Here is a 21,697-nt window from a genome sequence, read left to right as displayed (position 1 = left end):
TAAACAGACAAAGACACATTGGAAAAGGAGAAATAACCGCCAGTTTTGACATTGTTCCCAAGGTCCAAGCTGCAGGCTCACTGGACTTGCTTCTTCACAAGTGCAAAGCTAAGGCAATTCTCACATACAATTTCATCTTGACCGAGTGTATGACTTTCTACAACACAGAAAAGGCCTGCTAATGACATTCAGCAGTATCACTTTTTCTGGCTGTTATAACGTGTCTACTAATACAGCGCAAGCAGCTTCAGCAAGAGCTTGGTGCCGGGCCCCAGCTACTGGCTTGGCTAAAGCAGCTTATTTCTGGCTGCTGGACTTACGTGGCCAAAAACCTCGACTTGCATAGTTGGTTGTAGCTTAGCACACACGTGTGCACACACACACACACACACACACACACACAATAATGCTATTTTACACATGCTAAGCAACTAGCTAACTCAGCAATCAGTGATCACAGACTAGTCTAATCAGTGTAAATTCAAAACAGAAATCTACAGGCAGATGAGCAATTAGCTGCAATACACTTGCTGAACGTTCAGATTTAACAGATTTAATTCTGAAGATTTAGGTATGTTACAAAGTGCTTATAAATCCCAAGAGAGTTTAACAACAATTCATATCCACAGTGCAGAAGGCAAGTTACAATTTTTAACTGGACCTCTCAGAAGGTATTAAAGTATTGTCTTCCAATCTTTATTAGAATTTACATATTCAAGTGCAACTCCAAAGAGTACTTAACTGCTTATTAAGAACTATAAACTGTAGAGAATAAAGGACATTAAGTTTCCATTTGTATTTATAATGAACACCCTGAGGAATGCAAAATTGTTCAGAGCTGCTTTGAACTTTTCAATTGTTTTACCTCTTCATTAGAAAACTGGGTAAGGGATTCCTCATGGGTTAGAGAACACGAAGCTTTCGTTTCATCATCTGAATCCTTTTGTTTCTGCTCCTTTCTTTTGCTAAGTCTCTGCTGATCATCTTCTTCCTAGAAATCAGTGGTCAATGGACAAAGCATATAAGCAGGATTCATTTTTGTCTTAGCAACTATGACATTAGCTTTCAAGATAAGCTAAACTTTAAAGACGACACTGGGAAGGATTCATTTGGTTAAAAAGTTAGTATTCATCTCACAAGGCACATGTGCCTCTATGCTGATCTATAAGAGAACTTATTTTTCCTTTTAGTTGCTGATTCACATTGTAGAATAATTTTATTCAAAAAAAGATATTACTTATTTAGTTCAAAATTCTTATTAAAGGAATTACCAAATAGGTAACAATAAAAATAGCTGGTTATACTAGCTATTGTATATAACCTGCTAACATGTTTGCATTACTAATGACCTCACTTATATAACATTAAAACCAAATGTGAAAAGAAAAAGTACCTTGATCATACTAAACAATGCTATAGAAGATACACAAAATGACTCAAGAAGAAAGACATCAAAGGATAATAAGTCATAAAGCATGTACAAAGCACTCGCATAAGAGAATTTACTATGAAGCTCTTTTAGTTTATTCCTGAGCAAGGTACATATAGAAAGAAAACCTAGAAGTGAAACTTGCCATCTTAACATCCTTAACCCAGTTCTTTTGCATCACAGAAAACGGTTTCTTCTTCTAAGCTTAAATTCTGGATATTATTAACCTTTCATTTAACAATATTAGCAACATTACTTTTTAGTTACTATATATATATGAATATTGAAATATTTGTACAAATAGACAGTTTCTATTAAAATCATTAGCTGTCATTTTTTGGAACTATTAACACTTAACCCAATTAAGAATAAAATTAAAACTATGAACTATTCTCTCATCTCCAGCGTGTGCTTTCAGAGCCTGGTAGATCATATCAATTCTACGGTCTTTTTCTACAAGAGAGAGGAAAGCAGCAAGTAACCTGATCCTTTTTTTTCAGTTCCTCAACTTGTCGGAGCTGCTCAGAGGTCAGAACTATTTCCATGCGTTGCATGTCCCTCATCAGCAAACGCTGAGACTCCAAGAACTGGTCGTTGGCTTTTTGCCACGTGTGTTTCAACTGGTTGTGCTGTTGTCGTTCTTGCTCTAAGAGATGGCATACTATTCAAGAAGAGAAAGAGTCAAAAATTTTTTAAACCTCTTTTCCAGAGAGAAGCATCCTCATGAATAAAAGTAGTTATTGTTCTAATCAGAAACAGTCAGGCTTTGTTCAGCAACTATTTAGGATGAAATACGACATTTTTGTAATTCCCAAACGTGGCTTGGGAATAGGGATGTATTACCGACAACTTCTGATTTCCCAATTAGAAGGCTAACATTGTAACTTTATTCATAAATTCTAATAGTCTGTTTTTTATTGTACTTCTTCAAATGATGCCTTGTAAGTGCCTATTTATTTCAGCAGAAGGTTCCACTTTTCGTTCCTCTACAGTGATTCTGTGCTGTACTGGCATGCATATACATTGACACATCCATTCCCTCACCAGGCATTCAAAACTGACATATTCCAGAGCTAGAAGCAAATCCCTGTTAGACTGTCTTATGGAAATAATGCTAATAATTCTACACAAATAAGGAGACCAGCAAAATCACTCTAATAAGAGCTAAGCTTGCCAAACCATGAATTTCTGATTCTTAACACTACCCTTGGAGAGAATGGATTTGTTATTTTTCTCCCTTGTAAGAGTACTCCAAAGTCAATTATTCTGCTAACATTTCAAGAGCTTTCAAGAGCATTTCAATTACCCCCTTCCCCTCCCACACTACTTTTTTCAATCCAACTCGGAGAAGAAATCAGAAAAGATTAAACAATTATGTTGTTTTTTTGCATCCTCGGAGTATGAATGTCAAAAGCATTATCATTAGATAGGTACCTTCATGCAGTTCTTTCCGTAACTTCTCTGCATCTTCTTGCAGGACTGATTTTTGCGTATTGAGAACGGCCACATACATCTCTAAGTCTGTCCTACATGACTTTTCAGCTTCCAAATAATGGTTCAATTCTTTAACCTGAATAAAGAGAGGGAAAACCATCTCAGCGCAGGACAATCTCAGGCATTTCCTTTTTATTACAAATTATATTGCCTCCTGTTTGGGTAACGTACAGCTGCCAAACACAAGTTTATTTCTAGAAATCACGAATATTCAACTACCAGTGAGCAAGTACTATTTGTATTAAATTATTTACTCACTAAAATTCTGCTAAATCAAACATGTAAGTATGTTGAGAGCTTCAGCAGTTAGATCACAACAGCAGCACCACGCACAGAGATGGTAAAGAGGCTAGTATCCAAGAACAACAGAGTTGTTAGAAGTAATAATACAAGTAATCCTTTAAGCAGCACTGATAAGCCAACAGCTAAATTACTGTATCTGGTTTGGGGTTTTCTACCTCCAAAGAGGATGTGGAGACAGTTCAAAACAGAGTGACAATAGTCAGAAAACATGACTGTGAGGCAAGACAGAACAAAACCAGGGACGTTAGCCTAAGACAAGAGAAAACTGGAGGACAGGCAAGAAAAAAAAGAAAATGCAAACCCATAAAAGATTGCTGCAAAAAGAAAGGAAAATCTGTCCATGGAAGATGGGATAAAAACCAGTTGCAGTAAGGAAGAATGAGGAAACACATTCGGAAGGTTGGGGCGGGGGGGAGGTTGTTTTTTTTAAACAGCAAAGACAACAAAGAACTGGAACAACAGGCCTGCAGAGATTAGAGAATCTCCACTGAAAATCTTTTAATATATGGCTATATAAATGCCTGTCAAACATGATGGTTGTACAGATGGATCCCATCTCGGAGCATGGAACTGGCCAAAGGATTTCTTTATGGTCCTAGACAGTTTTATGATTTTCTGAGTCAGGAATCACACGAGTTTTTATTTTAAAGGAAGTGAAAGCCTCCAGGCAATTCCTGGTTGGCTCCACAGAGCTGTTCTTCGTCTTTCTCAACACAGCCCCGAAGCCACAGATGCTAATTCAGAATTCCAAGAAAATCCTTCTGCAATAATGTGCCATTAACGGTGGGGACAGTTTCTCCTGCCCTAGGATACTAAGTCTTCTGTCTGCAAGCCTGCTAGCCTTTGAAAGGAGAAATCAGACTTGGAGAATCACCCTTGGGAAGGCTGGAACAGCCTTGCAGGAGACAAAAGAGACCCATTGTTTCACCGATCCAGCTAAATACCTGACAATGAAAATAAAATAGCACAACTCAAAGCAAATCTGAGGGATTTCATCATGAACAACAGAAAAGTCAGAGGTATCGCTCATTCTGCACAACTCGTCAGTCCTCATACCAGTCTAAAAATGCAAGGTATTATTTTGATTTGTAATATTATAGTGCCATTGATCAAAACACTTTAACAACTTCCCAACTACCTGTGTGTTTAAAAAGAGAAAAGACAGCACAGATACACAGAAAAGCTGGACCGGCATCTCCTTGCTAGATAAAAAAAATAGTAATTCTTTCCAATTCAGCTAAAAAGGTGACAGAAATAGATCTATTGGGAACTCTAGACAAGAGGAATAGTGAAACAGAACTGACCACAAGTAACAATTAAAGGTGTGAAGTATTTTCTTTGGTAAGAATCACTGTCCAAAGTGGAACTTTAAAAAAAACAAACAAACAACAACAACAAACCCAGAAAAAAAACCCACAAAATCTCAAAAAATGGATAAAACATCTGTTCTCTTTAAGAGACTTGGGCTTGTCTTTTACTCATCCCACTGAGTGACACGCTCAGATTTCAGAGGGCTGACAGACACCAACAAAATTCCTGGTCCTGACACAGTCAGTTTTACTCAGATAGCCTTTGCTTGTAGTGGAAGAGGGAGACAAGAGCAACTTAAGATGTTAAAACTAGAGTTAATGGAAAAGTTCCAGACTGCTCTGAAGAACAAAAGAGTTGAGCAAGAGAAGAGAAAGGATTCATATCTTCTCCCCTGCCCCAAATTCAGCCTTGCAATGAAAATGGATTAGCATAACAAATCTACAAAGAAGGGAAAAAGCTCCAGCATGGCCTATCAATCAATATAGTAAAATTATCAAGACTGTTACACTCCTCCCTCAAACCCCAGACAGACCTCCAAGCAGAACTATTAGGGAAAACAAGAGAAAGAATTTGAGCAAGTGACGAGCATCCATTAGGATTATCTTTTAAGAGAATGTGAGCCAGAAGACCACAAGGAAAAACAGCCAAATGCTAGGTTATTTTGTAGTTTCAGCATACTTGATTTTCAAGATAAAATATTCATTATAAAAGCTATCCTTCTTTCTGTATAAAACAGCACATTCAATGCAACTACCTTACACGAATTGCAGGTATTAGTTCCCTTCCACAGCTGATGAGAAAGTTAAACAGGGTTTCTGAGACACCTGAAGGACACAGAAATGCCAGGTAATGCCAGGCTCTTATACTTTAAAGAAAACTCAGATTCATAGAAAGGGATACTGGAAGTTGCTGCCAAGAAATCAATAAGAGACACAAAATATTCTGGTCATATTGCCTCAGTTTCATGCCTAGGATTAGAAAATGAAATACAGCAGATGCTGAAGGGAAGTAGATTAAAAAGTTGTGCCAAATGCAAATCTTTCTGCGGCTTTAAGCATGACATTAATCTAAGGGCCACGCTGTTGGAGAGGTGAAACAAAACTATTTTTCTAGAGCTTTTCTTTTTCACTTTTATTTCCAGTAGAGCTGAACTTATGCAATTTAAGCTAAGCACAGATGATACACGCATGTAACCCAACTCTAAAAACAGAAACACAGCATAACATAAACAGGCAATATGTTATTTGCACTACAGGAGAAGAGATACATTGTGCATGAGAAGCTTCGTATTACCACTTTTTCCTCTTTAGAAAGTTTGCCATTGCCTACCTGCGTCAAGCTACCGTGACGCAAGATGCAAACTGGGATACATTAAACTCCACCTCACCTTTGATGCTTCCAGCTCTTTTATTTTTTCTTCAGCTCCTGTCAGTTTTTCCTTCAGAGCTGCAATCTCCTTCTCCATAGGCATCACAACTGAACGAAGCTTCTCAGCATCTTCCTGGGCCTGAAATTAATGCAATAAATTACTAATACATTATCACAAGTTTCACTACAACATTTTCCATTATGGGAGACATCTGGAGAAAAAAACCCTATGCCAATAAAAACAGCTGACTAAACTTCCACTTCGAACGCTTGTCTTACTACTATTTATTTAGTTCAGCAGTCATCTCTATGACGACATGCCAAATTTATTCCATTCATTGAAGGTAGTTGAATTTTAAAGCCATGTACAGATCGGGCCATGAATATCTGCTTTTAAAGAGACTGTCAGTAAATCTATCACTCTCAACACTTCAGAGAAAATTTATGAATCCTGCATTTCAAAATGCATGCACATTTCTGTTATTAAAGGCCTAACTGTCCTGCAACTTGCTGCCACGTAACACAAAACAACTGCATGAGATAAGAACTGCATGGTGAGCTACTGACTGCTCATCTACCTACCCATGAAGTTCAAAAGCAAAGAGATCTGCACAGCAACACACAGCACAGCTTGCTTCTCTTCTGGAATCCATTTTTAAATTTTAAATTACTACTGATGTAGCATCAGTTTTTGGTGTTACTGTACTAAATATTTCAAAAGCATATATAGTCAAACTATCACAAAAGCAATGACGTTTCCAAAAAAGCAGTTCTGGAAAGATCAAAGCAGGATAAGAGAATGAGAAGACTGATATGAGAGAACAGAGAAAGAACGAGGTAAAAATAGCAGGAATTAAAACAAGGAATAACAATCGGTATTCAAACTCAGCATTGCACAGGGCGGCCCTGACATCCCCCTTCCTCACATGTGCTGATAGTCCTTCACGTATGTCCAAAAACCCGCCCAAGTGAGGGCAACAGCTCCCAGAGACTCCACAACAGCAAGCAGAGCACTCGGAAGAAAATTGAGACTCAAATATTCACCACAATAAAATTGTTTAAGCCACAAAGAACTTGAGCTACCTAATTTTTGTTGTGTTTATATATGGAGGTTCAAGCTGCTCAACGACTCTCTAGCCTCTACTGGCAGAATTGGGCAAGAAAAAGTGAAAACCGCATCCCAAAACAGAAGCTTCCACAGATGATGCTTCTCCTAATCTTACCAGCAAAGACAACTGTTACACTAGATGACACTCACGTCTTGTTTTAAATCTAGATTAGAATATAGGTTTCAGGGCTTACTCGCTAGACTCCCATTTTCCGGTCAGCCTGCTGACAACCGTATTCTGCACAAGACTTTCAGCAAGAAAGAGATAATAGAAGACTTCAATGGCTTAAAAATCGGTTAAAATAAATGGACAGAAGAAAATAGTATTGCAATACCCGGCAACCATATGAGTGCTACTCATATGGGCTCCAAAAAGCTTAAAAAAAATTTCTATGGACAAAGCAAAATTAAATTTCTTCACGTTTCGTTCGCTTCTGGTGCATTCTGTCACTGCTGGCTTGCTTGTCCAAAGAGGACAACAAATCTGTGAGGAAACGTAAGGGGCCCCACGTGACACGGTGAATTCAGTGCCAGGGGCACGGGACAGTGTCACACGTACGCGCACGCCCCATCGCTGGTGGCCGGCCGCTCGGCAGCCACAGCCTGCGAGCAGACGGGAGCAGGAGCTCAACCCCAGGGGCTGCTTAACACCTCCTTCCTCGCACCGACGCCGTCCAGCCCGACCTACCTAGAGCAGGCTCACGGGGACCAGAGCACCCAACATGTTTAGGGCTGTTGAATAAGCTTTTTCCTTCTTATTCAGATCTGCACAAACGTTTCAGCGCCAGTCTGATTTCACACTGCTCAACGCTGAAGATGAAGCAACAAATTTGTTTGAGCTGGAACCAACCAGTGCAGAGACGCTGTCAGAAAACTCGCCAAAGACAAAACCAGACTGTCCGGCAGCGACCAGCTGGCAAGGCAAAACTGCATGTATCAACTTCCACCTGATACAAAAATCACTCCAGCTTTCACTTTGTGAACACAACTGAGGTTTGACCCTTTTGTTGCAAGCTTGTGCAAACAGGATACATATAAAAGGTCAGTAGGACATTGAGCAGAATACTCGGAACAGCTTACATCTGCTAAAAAAAGAAGCGGTGGTCACTGGGTCTACTGCCTCAGCTCATGGGAGGCTGGAAAAGTACTGAGGCTCCCAAAGAGAGGCTGTTCCTACTCAAACTTTTAATAAAATGAGATTTCCTATAGAAAAACTGCATTAAAATGTCACCATGTGTTTTCAAGAAATATAGCATGCCCTTTTTTCTCTCCATATAACACAAGTGTCCTTATCACCTCCTTCCATATCGCATATCGAATATAATCCACTTGGTGCGGGCAGATTTTCTTTCTTTCTTTTTTTTTTTTTTTTTTGGAATATCCCAGTCCCATAACACAGGCCATCATGTAGCAAGAAGTGTCATGGTATCACATTTCCTCTATAAAAAGGAGTTACTCAGCCTCCTCCATAGGTATGAGCATCACAACATGTATGCCCTTCTAACTTTTTGCCAAATTTGACTGCAGTAGACTAAGCTTTTATACAATCACCACCTTTATTTATTCATCACTGAACAAAAATAAATAAATAAAAGCCCCTGCCAAGGCCAGAAGCACCTGAGGTAGGATCAATGGCTAAGCTGCTTACAAGAAAGGAGGGATTTGCCGGAGAAGATGTCTGTAAAGGTATTAAACCTGCCAAAAACCTGGCCAGGGGACTCTCAGATGAACACTGAGGCTGAACTTGCTCCTAACCAACAAACAAAATATCAAGCAACTTCTGAGACTCTCTCTTTAAGGCAGAAGTAAAACACCAGAATAGGTTTTAATCAAATTTTAATGTTCTTTAGCAATGAAAGTAGCTTATTGGACCCCAGATTTTAAAGTCAGCACTGTCAGAGGTCAGATTACCCTCCCCTTCCAATTCCCCTTATTCTAACCATTAAATGGGCTTTGTAAGTAGAGGTATGTCCTTTTTCACTCTCTCTATATCCAAAATACCTGTTCTGCTAGACCAGAGTTTGACACAGCCATCCTAAGAAGAGCCTTTAGGTTCAGTACAGCTCCAGCAGCAAATCAGCAATCTTCCTGAACAGAAAATAAGGTCTGGATAAACTGGATGAGACAAATTTTGCCAGTGTGCAAGGTGCATCCCCCACCAAGCCATATTCCAGAAGGAGCCCAGTCATTACTGAGCGGAGAACTGACATGGGGGTACATGTTGCAATGGCTAGACTGCTTTCAGCATCTATAACTGTAAAAAAACCCTAGCTGGTATTAAAAAACAGCAGGAAGACAGACTTAAAAAAAAAAATCAATATTACATTTTCAGAAAAGTTAATCACTAGATAAGCACGCTTGCCATTAGAAAATGGTATTTCTCATTTTTGAGTTGGGAGTAAGATTTAAATAGCGCGTGCAAGGTTTTCAACACAGATTTCCTAGAAATGCTTGCTTTACGGTAAAAATCACAAAATCCACAAGTTCTCTATAGCAATCTGGCAGTCTGCAACTTGAAATACATTTACACCGAAAAGCAAAGCAGCTGTTTCCCGACAACTGCGCGTGTTCCACTAGATGTGCTCTTCCCGACGAGAACCCATTCAAGAACGCCATGCTACAGATTTGCAGGCTAGACTTGCACACTTCCTACAAAGTAGTCAAAATTAGGAAACACAGCTCAAAATAGTACGCTTACCAAAACATTACTCACCCCCTCCAACTGCTCCCCAACCAGGAAAAAAAACATGCAGGCTAGAAGCCTGAACATACCAAAACTGAACATTCAACCAAATAAGTAAGGTTTACACTCTGAGAGAGAGTTACAGAATTCGGATCAACATTTGTTAATTAGCCTTTGGGTCTTGAGGGGACAAAAAAACGTAGATGACGAGCATAATCTTTAGCAATTACGTGGATCCAGTAGTCATGGATTTCGTGGATTTTGTTTATTTTATAGCCATATCTCAGATCAGTTGGGTTCTATATTACTCAATCAAGAGAGCCAAGAAGGCCAGTGTCCTGGACAGAAGCAAGCGATTCATTCGTGATCTTGTTTCTGACCCATCCACTTTTCTAACTGCACAGTAAAAGCTACACAAGGGCACGGTTTTATGCTAGTTTTAATAACTAAACGCATGTTGTATCTTATACGCAGGTACAGGACCTACTTACAACCCTGAGAAAAAAGTTACTTTTTTTTTTCTTTTTAATCTTTTGAGATGTTTGGAGTTTCCTTAAAACTGGCAAGAATGAGGTATTTTTTAGAACTCTTCCCAAGTTAATGCATTACAATAAAAGAAATCCTTCCTCATAATGGAACAAATAAAGATGAAGGATGAATTCACCTCTGTTGGAAATACCATTTTTCATGAGAAATTGGTCGCAAGTCTTCAAACAGCAGAATCCAAATAATAAACCAAATTCCTCCTTTTGCACTGTCTGGTGGTGCATGAATGATAATTTTTTTGCTAGCCAACCACAGCTTTTTGAGGGTTTGGGATGCTGGGGTTTTTTTTTGGTGACATTGACTGTCCTTTTCCCAATTTTGCTTTAATTCTTAGTCTCCTTGAGGAAAAAACTCAAAGGTTTAACATGGAAGATTAACAGCAAACAAACAAGCAAATATGCTAGGAGTGCTGAATTTGACAGTCAAAGCAGTTATTTCAAGCAGCACTCCAGAGACCAGATTTCCCCTTCCCCCATATTACATAAAGTGCATGTTTCTCTGCTTCAGAGGCCCTTTTAGACAGCTTTCCAAGCTCACGTTAATCACAGTATTAATCATAGATTAGTTAATCACAATATTAATTAAATTTCATCACCTTTTCCTTTAGGAACACGAGGAATATTTATTTCCCATTTAAATGAGTGAAGCTGAAAATGCCGTTTATCTGCTATCCTGAACTTTTCAATACTGACGGGCTCGTGGTAAAGCCGCTCAGTTTACGTGAGCAGCTTTGCCATCTCAGCAACTCACTGCTCCAGCTCTGTTATGTAATCGGTACATTCAGATGAAGAAAATGGTGTTGAAGTTTCAGATGTTGGATACTCTGTATTTCAAAGATTTTTCCAGTAGAGGGAGATTATTTTCTGAAAATACTTATTCATGGTTGGTAACACACTGTGGGACTTTCACACCATGAATTCTGCATCTTCTGCGGTGTTTGTACAGGACTCACCACATCGTGATCCAATGCTGACCCTTCCTTCCAGCTTCAAACAAAATCTTTGTTCTCTTAGTAGAGCTAAAAGTTTCTCTTAAAAAAAGGTTGATGTTTTTAAATTACAGTGGCAGGACTTCTGTAGTTAGAACATCAGCAAATAGCCTTTTTTCAGACTCCCACCTTTGTAAATCAGGACTGCATGAAAAGCAGTCTCACTGAATACCAAACAGTAATCATGCAACTAAAACTAGCAATATTCGGAAAAGTCTCTTTATAAGTCTCAGGAAAAAAAAAAATCCATTTTCGCAGAACTAATGCTGATTGCTTGCCATGACATAGTAACAACATGGAAAATACTTATTATGTGGAACTTTTATGATATTTGATATTCTGTTTCTTCTGCTGAGAGCAAACAGAAACAAGGAAATACAGTAAGCTGGCATATTATTTCATGTTAGTCTGGTCTTTATTTAATAGTCATTCATGACATTAAGAAAGTCTTAGAGTACCCTGAACACTAACGCCTATGGATTAGACAAATTCACGCAACCATGAGTTCTTACAATACATATATGAAGACTCCAAATTGCTGATCTATCATGACAGGTTCAATCTACTTCCTACCTGAAGGAGAAGAAATATCCCCAAATCTTCAAACTCAACAAAAAATCCAAACTCAACACAAGACACCTTAATTTACTCCTATGAACTGTTCCAAGTCACATATCTGCAAACAACAACCTTTCTGAACTCCAAGACAATTATCTTCCATAATCTAAAGCCTGCTGTCTTGAGACAACAAGGTTTTATATTTCCTGGAAGCCAACAGTACTATGTTGCACAAACATGGCTTACCTGATAACAAAGACCAAAAATATTTTAGAAATAGAGCCCATTAAAAGCCTCAAAAGAAGTTTTAAGATCTGAGACAAAGAACAAAGGCACAGAAGCATAAAGGCAGTTTTATAAATCTGCAGTCACTCCAGAAAAACCCCACGGGAGTTTTACTTAAGATCATCAGACACCATGAAAGAAGACTTTACAAAGCCACCTGCTTTTAAGAGCTGAAGGCCAAACCTTACCAACTTTTCAGGTCCAACCTTCTAACCAAATCCACATAATCAGATACAGATTCAAATGCAGCATTGGGTCTTGATAACTTCCATGAACAAAGAGCTAAAAGTCTGCAGAACTAGGCTATGCATATTTCTGAGGAAATATCAGCAGGGTGTAGAAACAAACTCACAGGTAACAAACAAGTACATCTCGAAATAGAAATTGAACAGCTAGATTTCAATGTACCTTTTTCATTTCGTTTTCTAGATTTTCTTCCTCTTGACCTTCAGACAGTCGCCTTCTTAGCTCTGCTATTTCCCGTTCCACATTTTCTCGATATTGATTCCATTGAGCTCGCTCTTGCTCCAACCTGTGATGATACTGGAGCTCATAGTCACGAACAGTCTCTATAAAATAGCATTTCCAAAACTTAATTTCAATATAAGTTACCCAAGGGAGCTTTAGGAACTCCATCTCCAATCAGTCAATGATTTATTATAGTTGATCATAACTAGGACTACAGTGAACTCTCCTTTCCTCTCTCTTCCCTTTGACTCTCACCCCAAAAAACAGATATGTAAGCAACTGATCCAAAAGAACTGTATTTCAACTTGTACGAATATTTAAAAAAAGAAAAAAAGCCTACATCTATATGTGTATTTATCTCTATAACCCCTAATTTCAAAACACATCATCTAAACAAACTACCCAAATGCTACTTCGTTTCTTCAAAATGAAAAGAAACAACTAAACCTTCTCAGATCTCTTTTACTTCCGTATTGTTAATATTACCCCTTAAGATAAGGAGCCATCTTTGTTTACATATGTACAGCAGCTGGCACAACAGAGCCTTGTTGTTGGTTCACGTATCTATGTACATCATAAACAGAACAAACTGTATTTAAAGCAAGCCAAATGAAACTTGTTTACCAATATTCATGAAGAGCTGTGTTCTCTGGGGGAAAAGCACAATCAGGTGATGTGGAAAACTGCCTACAGTCAACAGGCTGTAGACTCAGGATAATGTTACCCTGTTTGTGCACCTCTAAGAAAACAACCAGTTATGACAACAATTTACCCCCAGTTTACATCCTGTATTTTGTTCCTTGCTCATAGTTTGGCTCAGAAATGCCAACAGCTGTGCAACATGCAAATGTAACACAGAATAGCTCAGAACTGGCAAGAAAAAAAAAAGGGGGGGGGGGGAAAAGAAAACAGCATGACTGATACAGAGCAGCACATTCAGTCAGAAGCTTGCGGAAAAGTCTATGTGATAGCGCTGGAGGCACGTTTAACTGTCTGACAGCAGAACTATGTTTACACAGAAGGAGAGAAAAGAATCATATTGTCAGCCTAAAGCTGTTTTCAGACTTGTCAAGTCACATATATTATACTTATCTTTGTGAAGGATGAAGAACGACATTCTTGGGTCCCTCAAAAATGCTCTGCATGTATGTGGGAGTTCCCATTGCCATGATTCCTTATTACTTCCATCCCCGTATTAACAGAAAAAAAGAATCAAGCTCCTTTTGACAAGCTTAGGAATTATGCTTGATACGCCACTTCTGTAACCCAGTTTTGCCAAGGCATGAAAAGTATCTATCCATATTCTGTGCAACAGCAGGCACAAATCACTTAATGCACACTAAAAACGTGTCTGATCTTAGAGGCAGCAGCTTGTCTGGTTGTTACCTTTCATAATAGCTTGCAGCGAAGCTACTTCTTCTTGCCACTGTCTCTTCACCTCATCAATAGCTTCCTGCTTTGTATTCTCAGATACGGTAGCTATAGCTTTGATGTTCTCCATTTCAGCATGAGCTTCCATCAGCTGTGTCCGCAGTTGTCCCAGATCATCTTGGGCTGCTTGCAGCACTGCATTTTGTCTTTTCAGGTCCTCTGAAAAGAATTATTATTTTCATTTAGCCTGATTAACAAATTCAATCCGAAGAGTACCCATAGCTGCTACGACAAAGAGCAGTGCTCTAACAAAGGGGCAAAGGAAGTACTGGTATTAAAACATCTACCCATAACAACTGAACAGACATTAATAGAAGTCTTTAGAGAATATCATTTCTTGAATTCCTTTGCCCTTCCCTTTTATTTAAAAAAGTACCTTCTCACTCATGCAGCCACAAGACAGACATTGTAGATATAATCTATGTGTCAATATGCCTAATGAAGGTGAAATGTGCTTCTAATTATTTCAGTATAATTTAACTCATGCTGGTAATGAATCTGGAAATTCAAAGATAAGACCAATAGGCAGGAAGACTGTTCTTCACCAAGTTTTGGCACTAGGTTAGTACTGAACTTGATAAAACACTTCACATTTATGCTTCAGTTTATACTTCTGAAACAGAAACACTCTGAACACTACTTGGAGCCCACCTAAGAAAACTATGCATCCTAATTTGCTCTTTACCATATCCGTGCTGAAACTAAGCTTCCACCAAAAAAAAGGCTCTCACCACTAAATTTCCACTACTTCTCTAATTGTTGCAACTATAAACAGAGATTAAACTAATTTCATATTATCCTCCTGAGTACTGAGGCAACCTGAAGCAAAAGCTCTGAATGATTTATATTATACCATTACTTTCAAAAGCACTAACACAGAATATAGTTTTATGCCCACATGACCTATTTCAATGGCAAACACTTTTAGCAGAAATATCTGGCCAGCATACCAAACTATCTACATACACCAACCTATCTCTATGTATTGCCCTTTGTACCAAAAGGCTTGATCGATCCAGCTGCCCAAAACAATACCCTACACTACTTGATAGAGGATATCTATCAGTCACCAAGTTGATGGTGCAGAAATCTACGGCTTTATAAAAGGCACCCTGAGCTGAGTAATCGAAAGGATATTAAGCCTTGTGAAAAAAAACTTGAAGATCCTTTATCATATAATATTACTTAGTTCTCAAATGATCTCATTAAGGGCGAGCTGCCACAGTCCCCATGTACATATGGGAAAGACTTTCTCGAGAGGTTCTCAAAGAGGAAGAAAAAAAGAGGGCTGGAAAAAAAAAAGAAAAGTTATTGTTTGTATATTCTTCTCTGGTATCCTTTCACATTGGTACATGTGCAAGCTGGATAATTTTTTCTCTTCACAATTTATTTTTACTTTCTATCTTTTGACAGTTCTTGTCTGAAAAGACAGAGTTACTGCTGATCTCATCAGCAGTGCCTCGTATCCTAAAGTTCCTTTCATCCAGCTGCTAGAAACACAAAGAAATAAGCCTTCTGTATGATCTGATCTTCATTACGCCTGTTGTATTTCTACTCTCATAAGCTTATACAGCCAGCTGCAGTCTTAATGCATTATTTTTTGGCTTTGCTTTCATACATTAAGGGCAGGGAAATCATCAGGATTAGAAGTAAATCAATTTGGGTCTCGGAACAGAAGCCGTCTCTTCCCTCCAATTCTTCATTGGACATTTGAGCTCATATGGTTCAAATTTTCCTACAGACTGTTTTAGAAATGAATGCCCTTGGCTGCTGGTATTAAAACTTTTACAATGTTTGTCTGCTTACATTCTTGCTCAGACTGAAATTTAAGACAAATCAATAATACATAAAAAAAGCTAGCCACAACGTACAAACAGCACATCATTAAGACTGTCTTTTTCCACTTACCATTTCAGCTGCTGCTCAAAAAGAATGAGCACAGATCTAATGCAGAAAGTAATATTAAAACTCAGTGCTGGTGTTTTTGTGTGTATATCAAGTCGCTCTGCTGAGTCCTATCTGTACAGGCAAATATTTAAAGTCATTCTAAAAATCATTCTAAGAAGTTAAATAGCCAGCTATTGGCTTTTACTTTCTGCCTGTCCCTCATGTTCTTACTACATCTCTGTTTAAGAGACTACTGTCACCTTTTCATTTTTGGCAAATCAGAAATAGCAACAATGCTACATCTCACAAATCACATTGGATATGCAGCTGACTATCCCAGTACTAAAAGAAAATTCCTTTACACCCTCATTACCCTCAATCAGATAAGAAAAGAAGGCATGTTCTGTGTATGGGCAAGTGGTGAGTAGTAGCTAGCATTATAAAGGTCATTCTTCATACAGAGGTTATTTGAAGTTTAATTAAACTTTACAATAATTCAGAGAATTTGGAACTTACCTTCCTTAGCTAAGTATAACTCCTTAAATTTTGCTCTCTTTTGATTAAATTCTTGCTCAAGCTGCTGCTTTGTGCGCAGGAATTCAGCATTGACCTTTTCCAATTCTGCTACCCGTTGTAGAAGAGCAACTAAAAACAAAACAGAAGATAAGGTACATCGCTAACAGGTAAGGCATCCCATTCTGCAACTTGAAGGTTTGGGGATTACACATCTAAAATATCTTTATTCATTAGCTCAGCTGTTCCCCAAGATAAGTCAGGGCAATTAGCGAGAGCCCTTTAAGTGATAAAGACTGACCGGCTTTCTTAGACTGCAGCACCAAATTCTGATAGGCATCTTCACAGCAATAAGGGGGGGGGGGGGGGATTTTGTGGAAAACAATCATAAAACGAAGGCAGAAATTCCAGAAACAGTGCCAAAAGGTGGGCTTCTTGGAGTGCTTCTTTCCAAAACCCTGGGAATTCAGTTTTCAGGCACAGGACCTTCCCCGCCTGTGTCTGAAGGCAGAGCACCAAAGCACTATGTTCTCGAAGGCTGAGGGCAAAGACAGCTACCGATCTAATAACTATGGAAGAACAAAGTACAGAAAAACCGCGAGCTAAAACCAGATGCCAAATTCTCTCCTGCCTTCAGTTCTGCACTTTCACCAAAAGAAAGTCTCAGACTATATTCAGACAAGCTTGCCAGACATCGTGATCTATGGAGAATTAACAGTTCACGAGATCAAATCCTCCTCATCTCCAGCAGTTAAAAATCCTGACGGGAACACATACATCGGTCTTTTCCAGTATTTATTTACCCCATAAGCAATTGCTCTGCTGGTATGACAAACAGGGGGAACGACAGGACGTTGTTAAGACAAGGAAAGATTGCTACAATGTGCTCGTTACTGAAAAAGTTGTAATACCACCCTATGAAGCTATAAAAATCCCACCAAGAAGCACACTTGACCCTGTATTATTGATCTTCACGTGCAATATAAACTTTTTTGTATCTCAAGATGTATGGATTTGGTTTAGGTGCCAGGTTTCATCTTGCACACTTCAGAATCCAAATACAAAACAGAAATAAAAGAAAGAACAAAATCCCCTTCCATACTACAATGCCTTGAGAAAATAATGTTGCTTTAAGCAACTCACTGCCTGCTCTGCAACAGCATTTTATGGACATGTTCCAACTTCATCACGTAGAAAAGCTGAATCACTTCTTTTCAGTTATAGCCTCTATATAGCTCGAGCTAGATACATAAAATATTGATCCATCAGAAGTGTTTACATATCACATACCCAACACACTTCCCACCAAAAGCAAGTGCTGAAAACATAGTATAGAGGCTACTCAACTGCAGCAGCATCAAACGTTTAGACTAGCAAACAGGTGGAATCAGAGTTAGATCTTCTAGTAGTAAAACTCTGGCCATCAGCACTGTTGAGATTTTGTGCATTATATTTATTTTTAATAGCAGATGTAAGAGCAGTACCAGAGTAAGAACATGAACAAAAGGATCTTTTACAAGCACAGCTATATTTTACCGATTGCCAATTATGAAGGCTTATGGTGTTATAAAACACAGTACTTAATCTCTCCAACTCAGTATCAGATTTAAAGGCATACCTGGATACAGAACTGAAGAAATTATAATCTTACTTTTTTATTATGTTAAGAATCAACACGTCCGTTTTTCTGGCCAGTGTCCCCTGTCTGGACTGTGCGAAGCAGACTGCAGAGGGGCACTCTCCAGAAGGAGAGAGAAACCTGCAGTAAAGACAAGACGCCGAGAGCAATGCTTCCAACGAGTTAGGAAAGGGCTGGACTGCAAGCGGGAACGGAGTAGTTTCCGTGGAGCCAGGCCCCGGTAGCAAAAAAGCTAAAGATTTGCCTTTGATCTCTTGCTAAGGTCTTCCAAAGGGAAAGGGTTGGCCTGTGCTTCCACCGCCCGCCGACTTCTGGGAGCCGCTGATGCCGCAAGCGACGCCGGCTGCGCTCGGCCGCGGGGCAGAACAGCTCCCGGGCCCTCCGGTCGCAGGACGGGAGGCCTGCGGACAAGGCGCGAGCCTGGAACACAGCTGGAAGGTTGCTCACCTGACAGCCGCCTGTGCGGTCTTCAAAATACTGTTTGATTAATTCCACGACCGCTAACCCTGAAAGTTTTGTCAGGATATTTTGAGCTGCAGACGGCAGCAAACCTCCCTCGAAAAAGACTCAAGTACTTCTTGTTTACTGCTATTCCTCTCCATCGCTCCTTCGCAGAGAGACAGCAGCAGCTGTGCCTGCTCCTCTCATGCGAAGGGAGTTGTGCAAAGCAGCAGAATTATATTTCTTTTGAAGATTAGAGTGTCTGCTGCAGAGGATGGAAGGAAGAAAGGACACTGAAAGAGCAGATACTTGAGTGCTTTAAGCTGGGAGAACAACAGATTCATCCTGTTTAAATCCTCCCACCCAAATGGAAAGAGGGACCACAGGAGTCACAAAGCAAGAAATGAAATTAAAACTCCAAATATTTACCTTTTTACAGTATTCCCCTTCTCTACAACCTGACAAGTGTAAAAATAAAAGAAAAACAAAATAAAACAGAGCTCTGGCTGCTATCGTGACCTGGCATTCAAAGGACAGTGAAAGACCACAAACAGAGGCGACTATGCATTAACATCATCCTTTTTACTCAAATATTAAGCTGAAAGTGTTTCTAGCACATGTGTTACGCATACTGTTTGGGACCTAAGAGATCGTAGTTTTCTGAAAATGGAAGAAGAGTTTTGCACTAACAGCATACACATTTCAGGAATATAAGATGTCTTGAGAACAGTAACAACTGTGTAAGAGGTCAACCCCCCCTGAAAAGTGTGTGCATAAACAGTAAATAAAAAAAGGTTTACTTTCTAAGACATCATTACAGCTACATTTTTTCTATCAAGTATAAATTATTAATTTTTCACAAATGTGATTTTCTTACACATGGGTAAGATTTGTATGATAGAAATATATACATGCACCCCACTTTCCAAAATAAAAGCGCGAGCCCAAATGCAAATCACCGTATGTAGGTAACTGACTGCAGGCTGAATTATACAGATTACGTCTGCCTGAAAATGCACTAATGGCGATGGCAAGCAACTGAGTAGCAGCAGATTTTCATTTAGGCTTTTGTCATTTTTAGCTGAATTCTAGGTCTGAATTTAGGTCCAAATCATCTCCCAATTTGTCAAAGACTATCAGCTTAAAACAAACCAAAAACACGTCCACCCCACCTCCACGCACACACACGCGCTTTGCAACGATCATATTTGTGCATTTGCCAGTCGCTGATGCCGCGTTCCCATTTCCATGCGCGGAAATGCAGCCATCAATATTTAATGACACAGATGAATATATAGTAAACAAAGCCCGATAGATGGTCAGCTCTTGGGGAATTATGCCCAACTGAAACAGGATCTTCTAGCACAAACAAGCTCAGACACAGGCCCCAGACATGCTGTATCTCTTAGAGCTGCAGTATGGAAGACCCAGTTCCCTAGTTAGAGCCCTAGTTCATAAAGAGCCCTAATTCATAAAGAAACAGTCAAAAATCCTAAAGACCCAATTTCTTAACTCCTGAAATAGCACTGGGAAGAATTTAAGTTAAATTTGATATGCCAAATTGAAAAACAAACAAACCAAAAGCAAACAACCCAACTTTGGCCAGCCATTTATTAGCTGTATATAGGCTCCAGAGTAACCGGACAAATAGATTACTGATGACACAGACATGCCAATTAAATTACAAGCTTTGTTTCTAATGAACGACATGATTTTGCACACAGATACTTTCCACATCAGAAGCAGGGATGACCATGCTGTCTCCCTACTTAACGTTATAGCAAAGAACACCATACTCTTAGGGGACTCAACCAGTTAGAGGGACTCCAAGGAAGGGCAGCAAAATTCATTCCAGAATAGTCCTCAATTTTCAAGAAAACTACGAGACAATACTGAGCACTCAAACAAATACTCTGGTGAAGAAGATAAAACTTTCTCTTAACCCTAACATAGCAAAATTTGAATTTAACCAAAACACAAAAACAACAAACATGTCTTACTGACCGATGACTTTAAAGCTGTTTCACAGATCAGCTCCCTAAAGGACTAAATATTATCTATGCCAAAATTACCAGTTACACAAACATACAGTGACCATTGCAGAACTAAGACAGACAAAGCCGATTATCAATAAGATTATTTTTGAGTACCAGGTCTATTTATAAAATTAATGCCACAAAGCTTTCCACTTGATATTTAAAGTGAGAAACATGACATCAAGAGTTCAGCCCTGCACAACCAAAAGCTGAAAAACAGATCAAAACAAACAATATATATGACAAATATTTTAGAGACAAAAATCATTTGTGTCATCTTCCACCTCTTCCTTTTACGACTGCTAGAGACACAGGTATGAAAAGAATAAAAATATATGGCTGGCCACTTTTCTTTATGCTTATTCCCTAACAGTAGTAATTTTCATCTGCCGTGACATCCTACTGGAGTGACACTGATGTTACTATACAAATTTTGTTTTAAAGGTTCAACAAAAAACATTTAACTGCTCTTTCTGAAAAAACAGTCTAAAGCAACCAGCCACTGGGATGCATATCGAGAATGCAGAAAGCTTTTCAGTACTGCTCAGCATACATTTTCTGGTTTTATTCGAGGACAGAGAATTACAACAGACTTCAGCTGCCACCTCAGTTTTCAGAGCAACAAGAAACCCCTCTGGTCTATCACAGCTCCTATTTCCTGAGAAGTTCACCGCATGCAATGATGATACAAAACCCCCGAACCTGCAGCTGTGTGACGGAAGACATGCCATCGCTTGCCAATGGCAGCACCAGTAAGCAGTTCTGCAGAAGTGACTCTTCTGCAGTTCCCCATTTTTGGGCAGCTGGATTTTTAGAAACACTGTTCCATTTGTCCAGCAGTTACCGGTTTATTATACAGTTGCAGGTTATTTGACATCCACAATTCATTCTGTGCTGACCAAGCAATCACAAGCAGACATTCAGTACAAATTGAACACTATATGCATAAAAACTTGGTGCTGTTGACAAATGCAGCTATCAATGCACAGAACTGAGCATTGCTGCATCTTCTTATTTATTGCAGTAAAGCAACAATTGCAGTATCAAAAATATTCAGCTGAGCACTGCATGTTAAACATCTAACTACACTATAAATGTTGTATTAACATCAGGTGGAACAAGTTGCATCATATCATTAGAAGTTGAAATTAGTATTACCTTTTCTCTGAAGCTGAATGACTCAAACATACCTTCCCGCTAGAAGATGTG

General features: G+C 39.1%; 1 protein-coding gene across 4 annotated transcripts in view; it reads right to left on the bottom strand.

Annotated features, from left to right (window-relative positions):
• Positions 1–21,697, bottom strand: part of RABEP1 (rabaptin, RAB GTPase binding effector protein 1) — a 48,792-nt gene that overhangs the window by 14,839 nt on the left and 12,256 nt on the right. For 3 of the 4 annotated variants that reach the window (XM_064523409.1, XM_064523411.1, XM_064523410.1), the window contains 7 exons: positions 16,376–16,504; positions 13,928–14,131; positions 12,482–12,642; positions 5,925–6,044; positions 2,864–2,999; positions 1,912–2,090; positions 866–991 (listed from right to left, as the gene is read on the bottom strand). In XM_064523409.1, coding sequence (XP_064379479.1) covers positions 866–991; positions 1,912–2,090; positions 2,864–2,999; positions 5,925–6,044; positions 12,482–12,642; positions 13,928–14,131; positions 16,376–16,504 — 1,055 coding nt within the window. Of the gene's footprint in view, positions 1–865; positions 992–1,911; positions 2,091–2,863; positions 3,000–5,924; positions 6,045–12,481; positions 12,643–13,927; positions 14,132–16,375; positions 16,505–18,023; positions 18,226–21,697 lie in introns of those variants that run through there. The other variant, XM_026107190.2, reaches the window with a different exon arrangement.

Source organism: Dromaius novaehollandiae, chromosome 19 (assembly GCF_036370855.1).
Source record: "Dromaius novaehollandiae isolate bDroNov1 chromosome 19, bDroNov1.hap1, whole genome shotgun sequence".
Taxonomy (NCBI): Eukaryota; Metazoa; Chordata; class Aves; order Casuariiformes; family Dromaiidae; genus Dromaius; species Dromaius novaehollandiae.
This window is presented reverse-complemented; position numbering and strand designations above follow the sequence as displayed.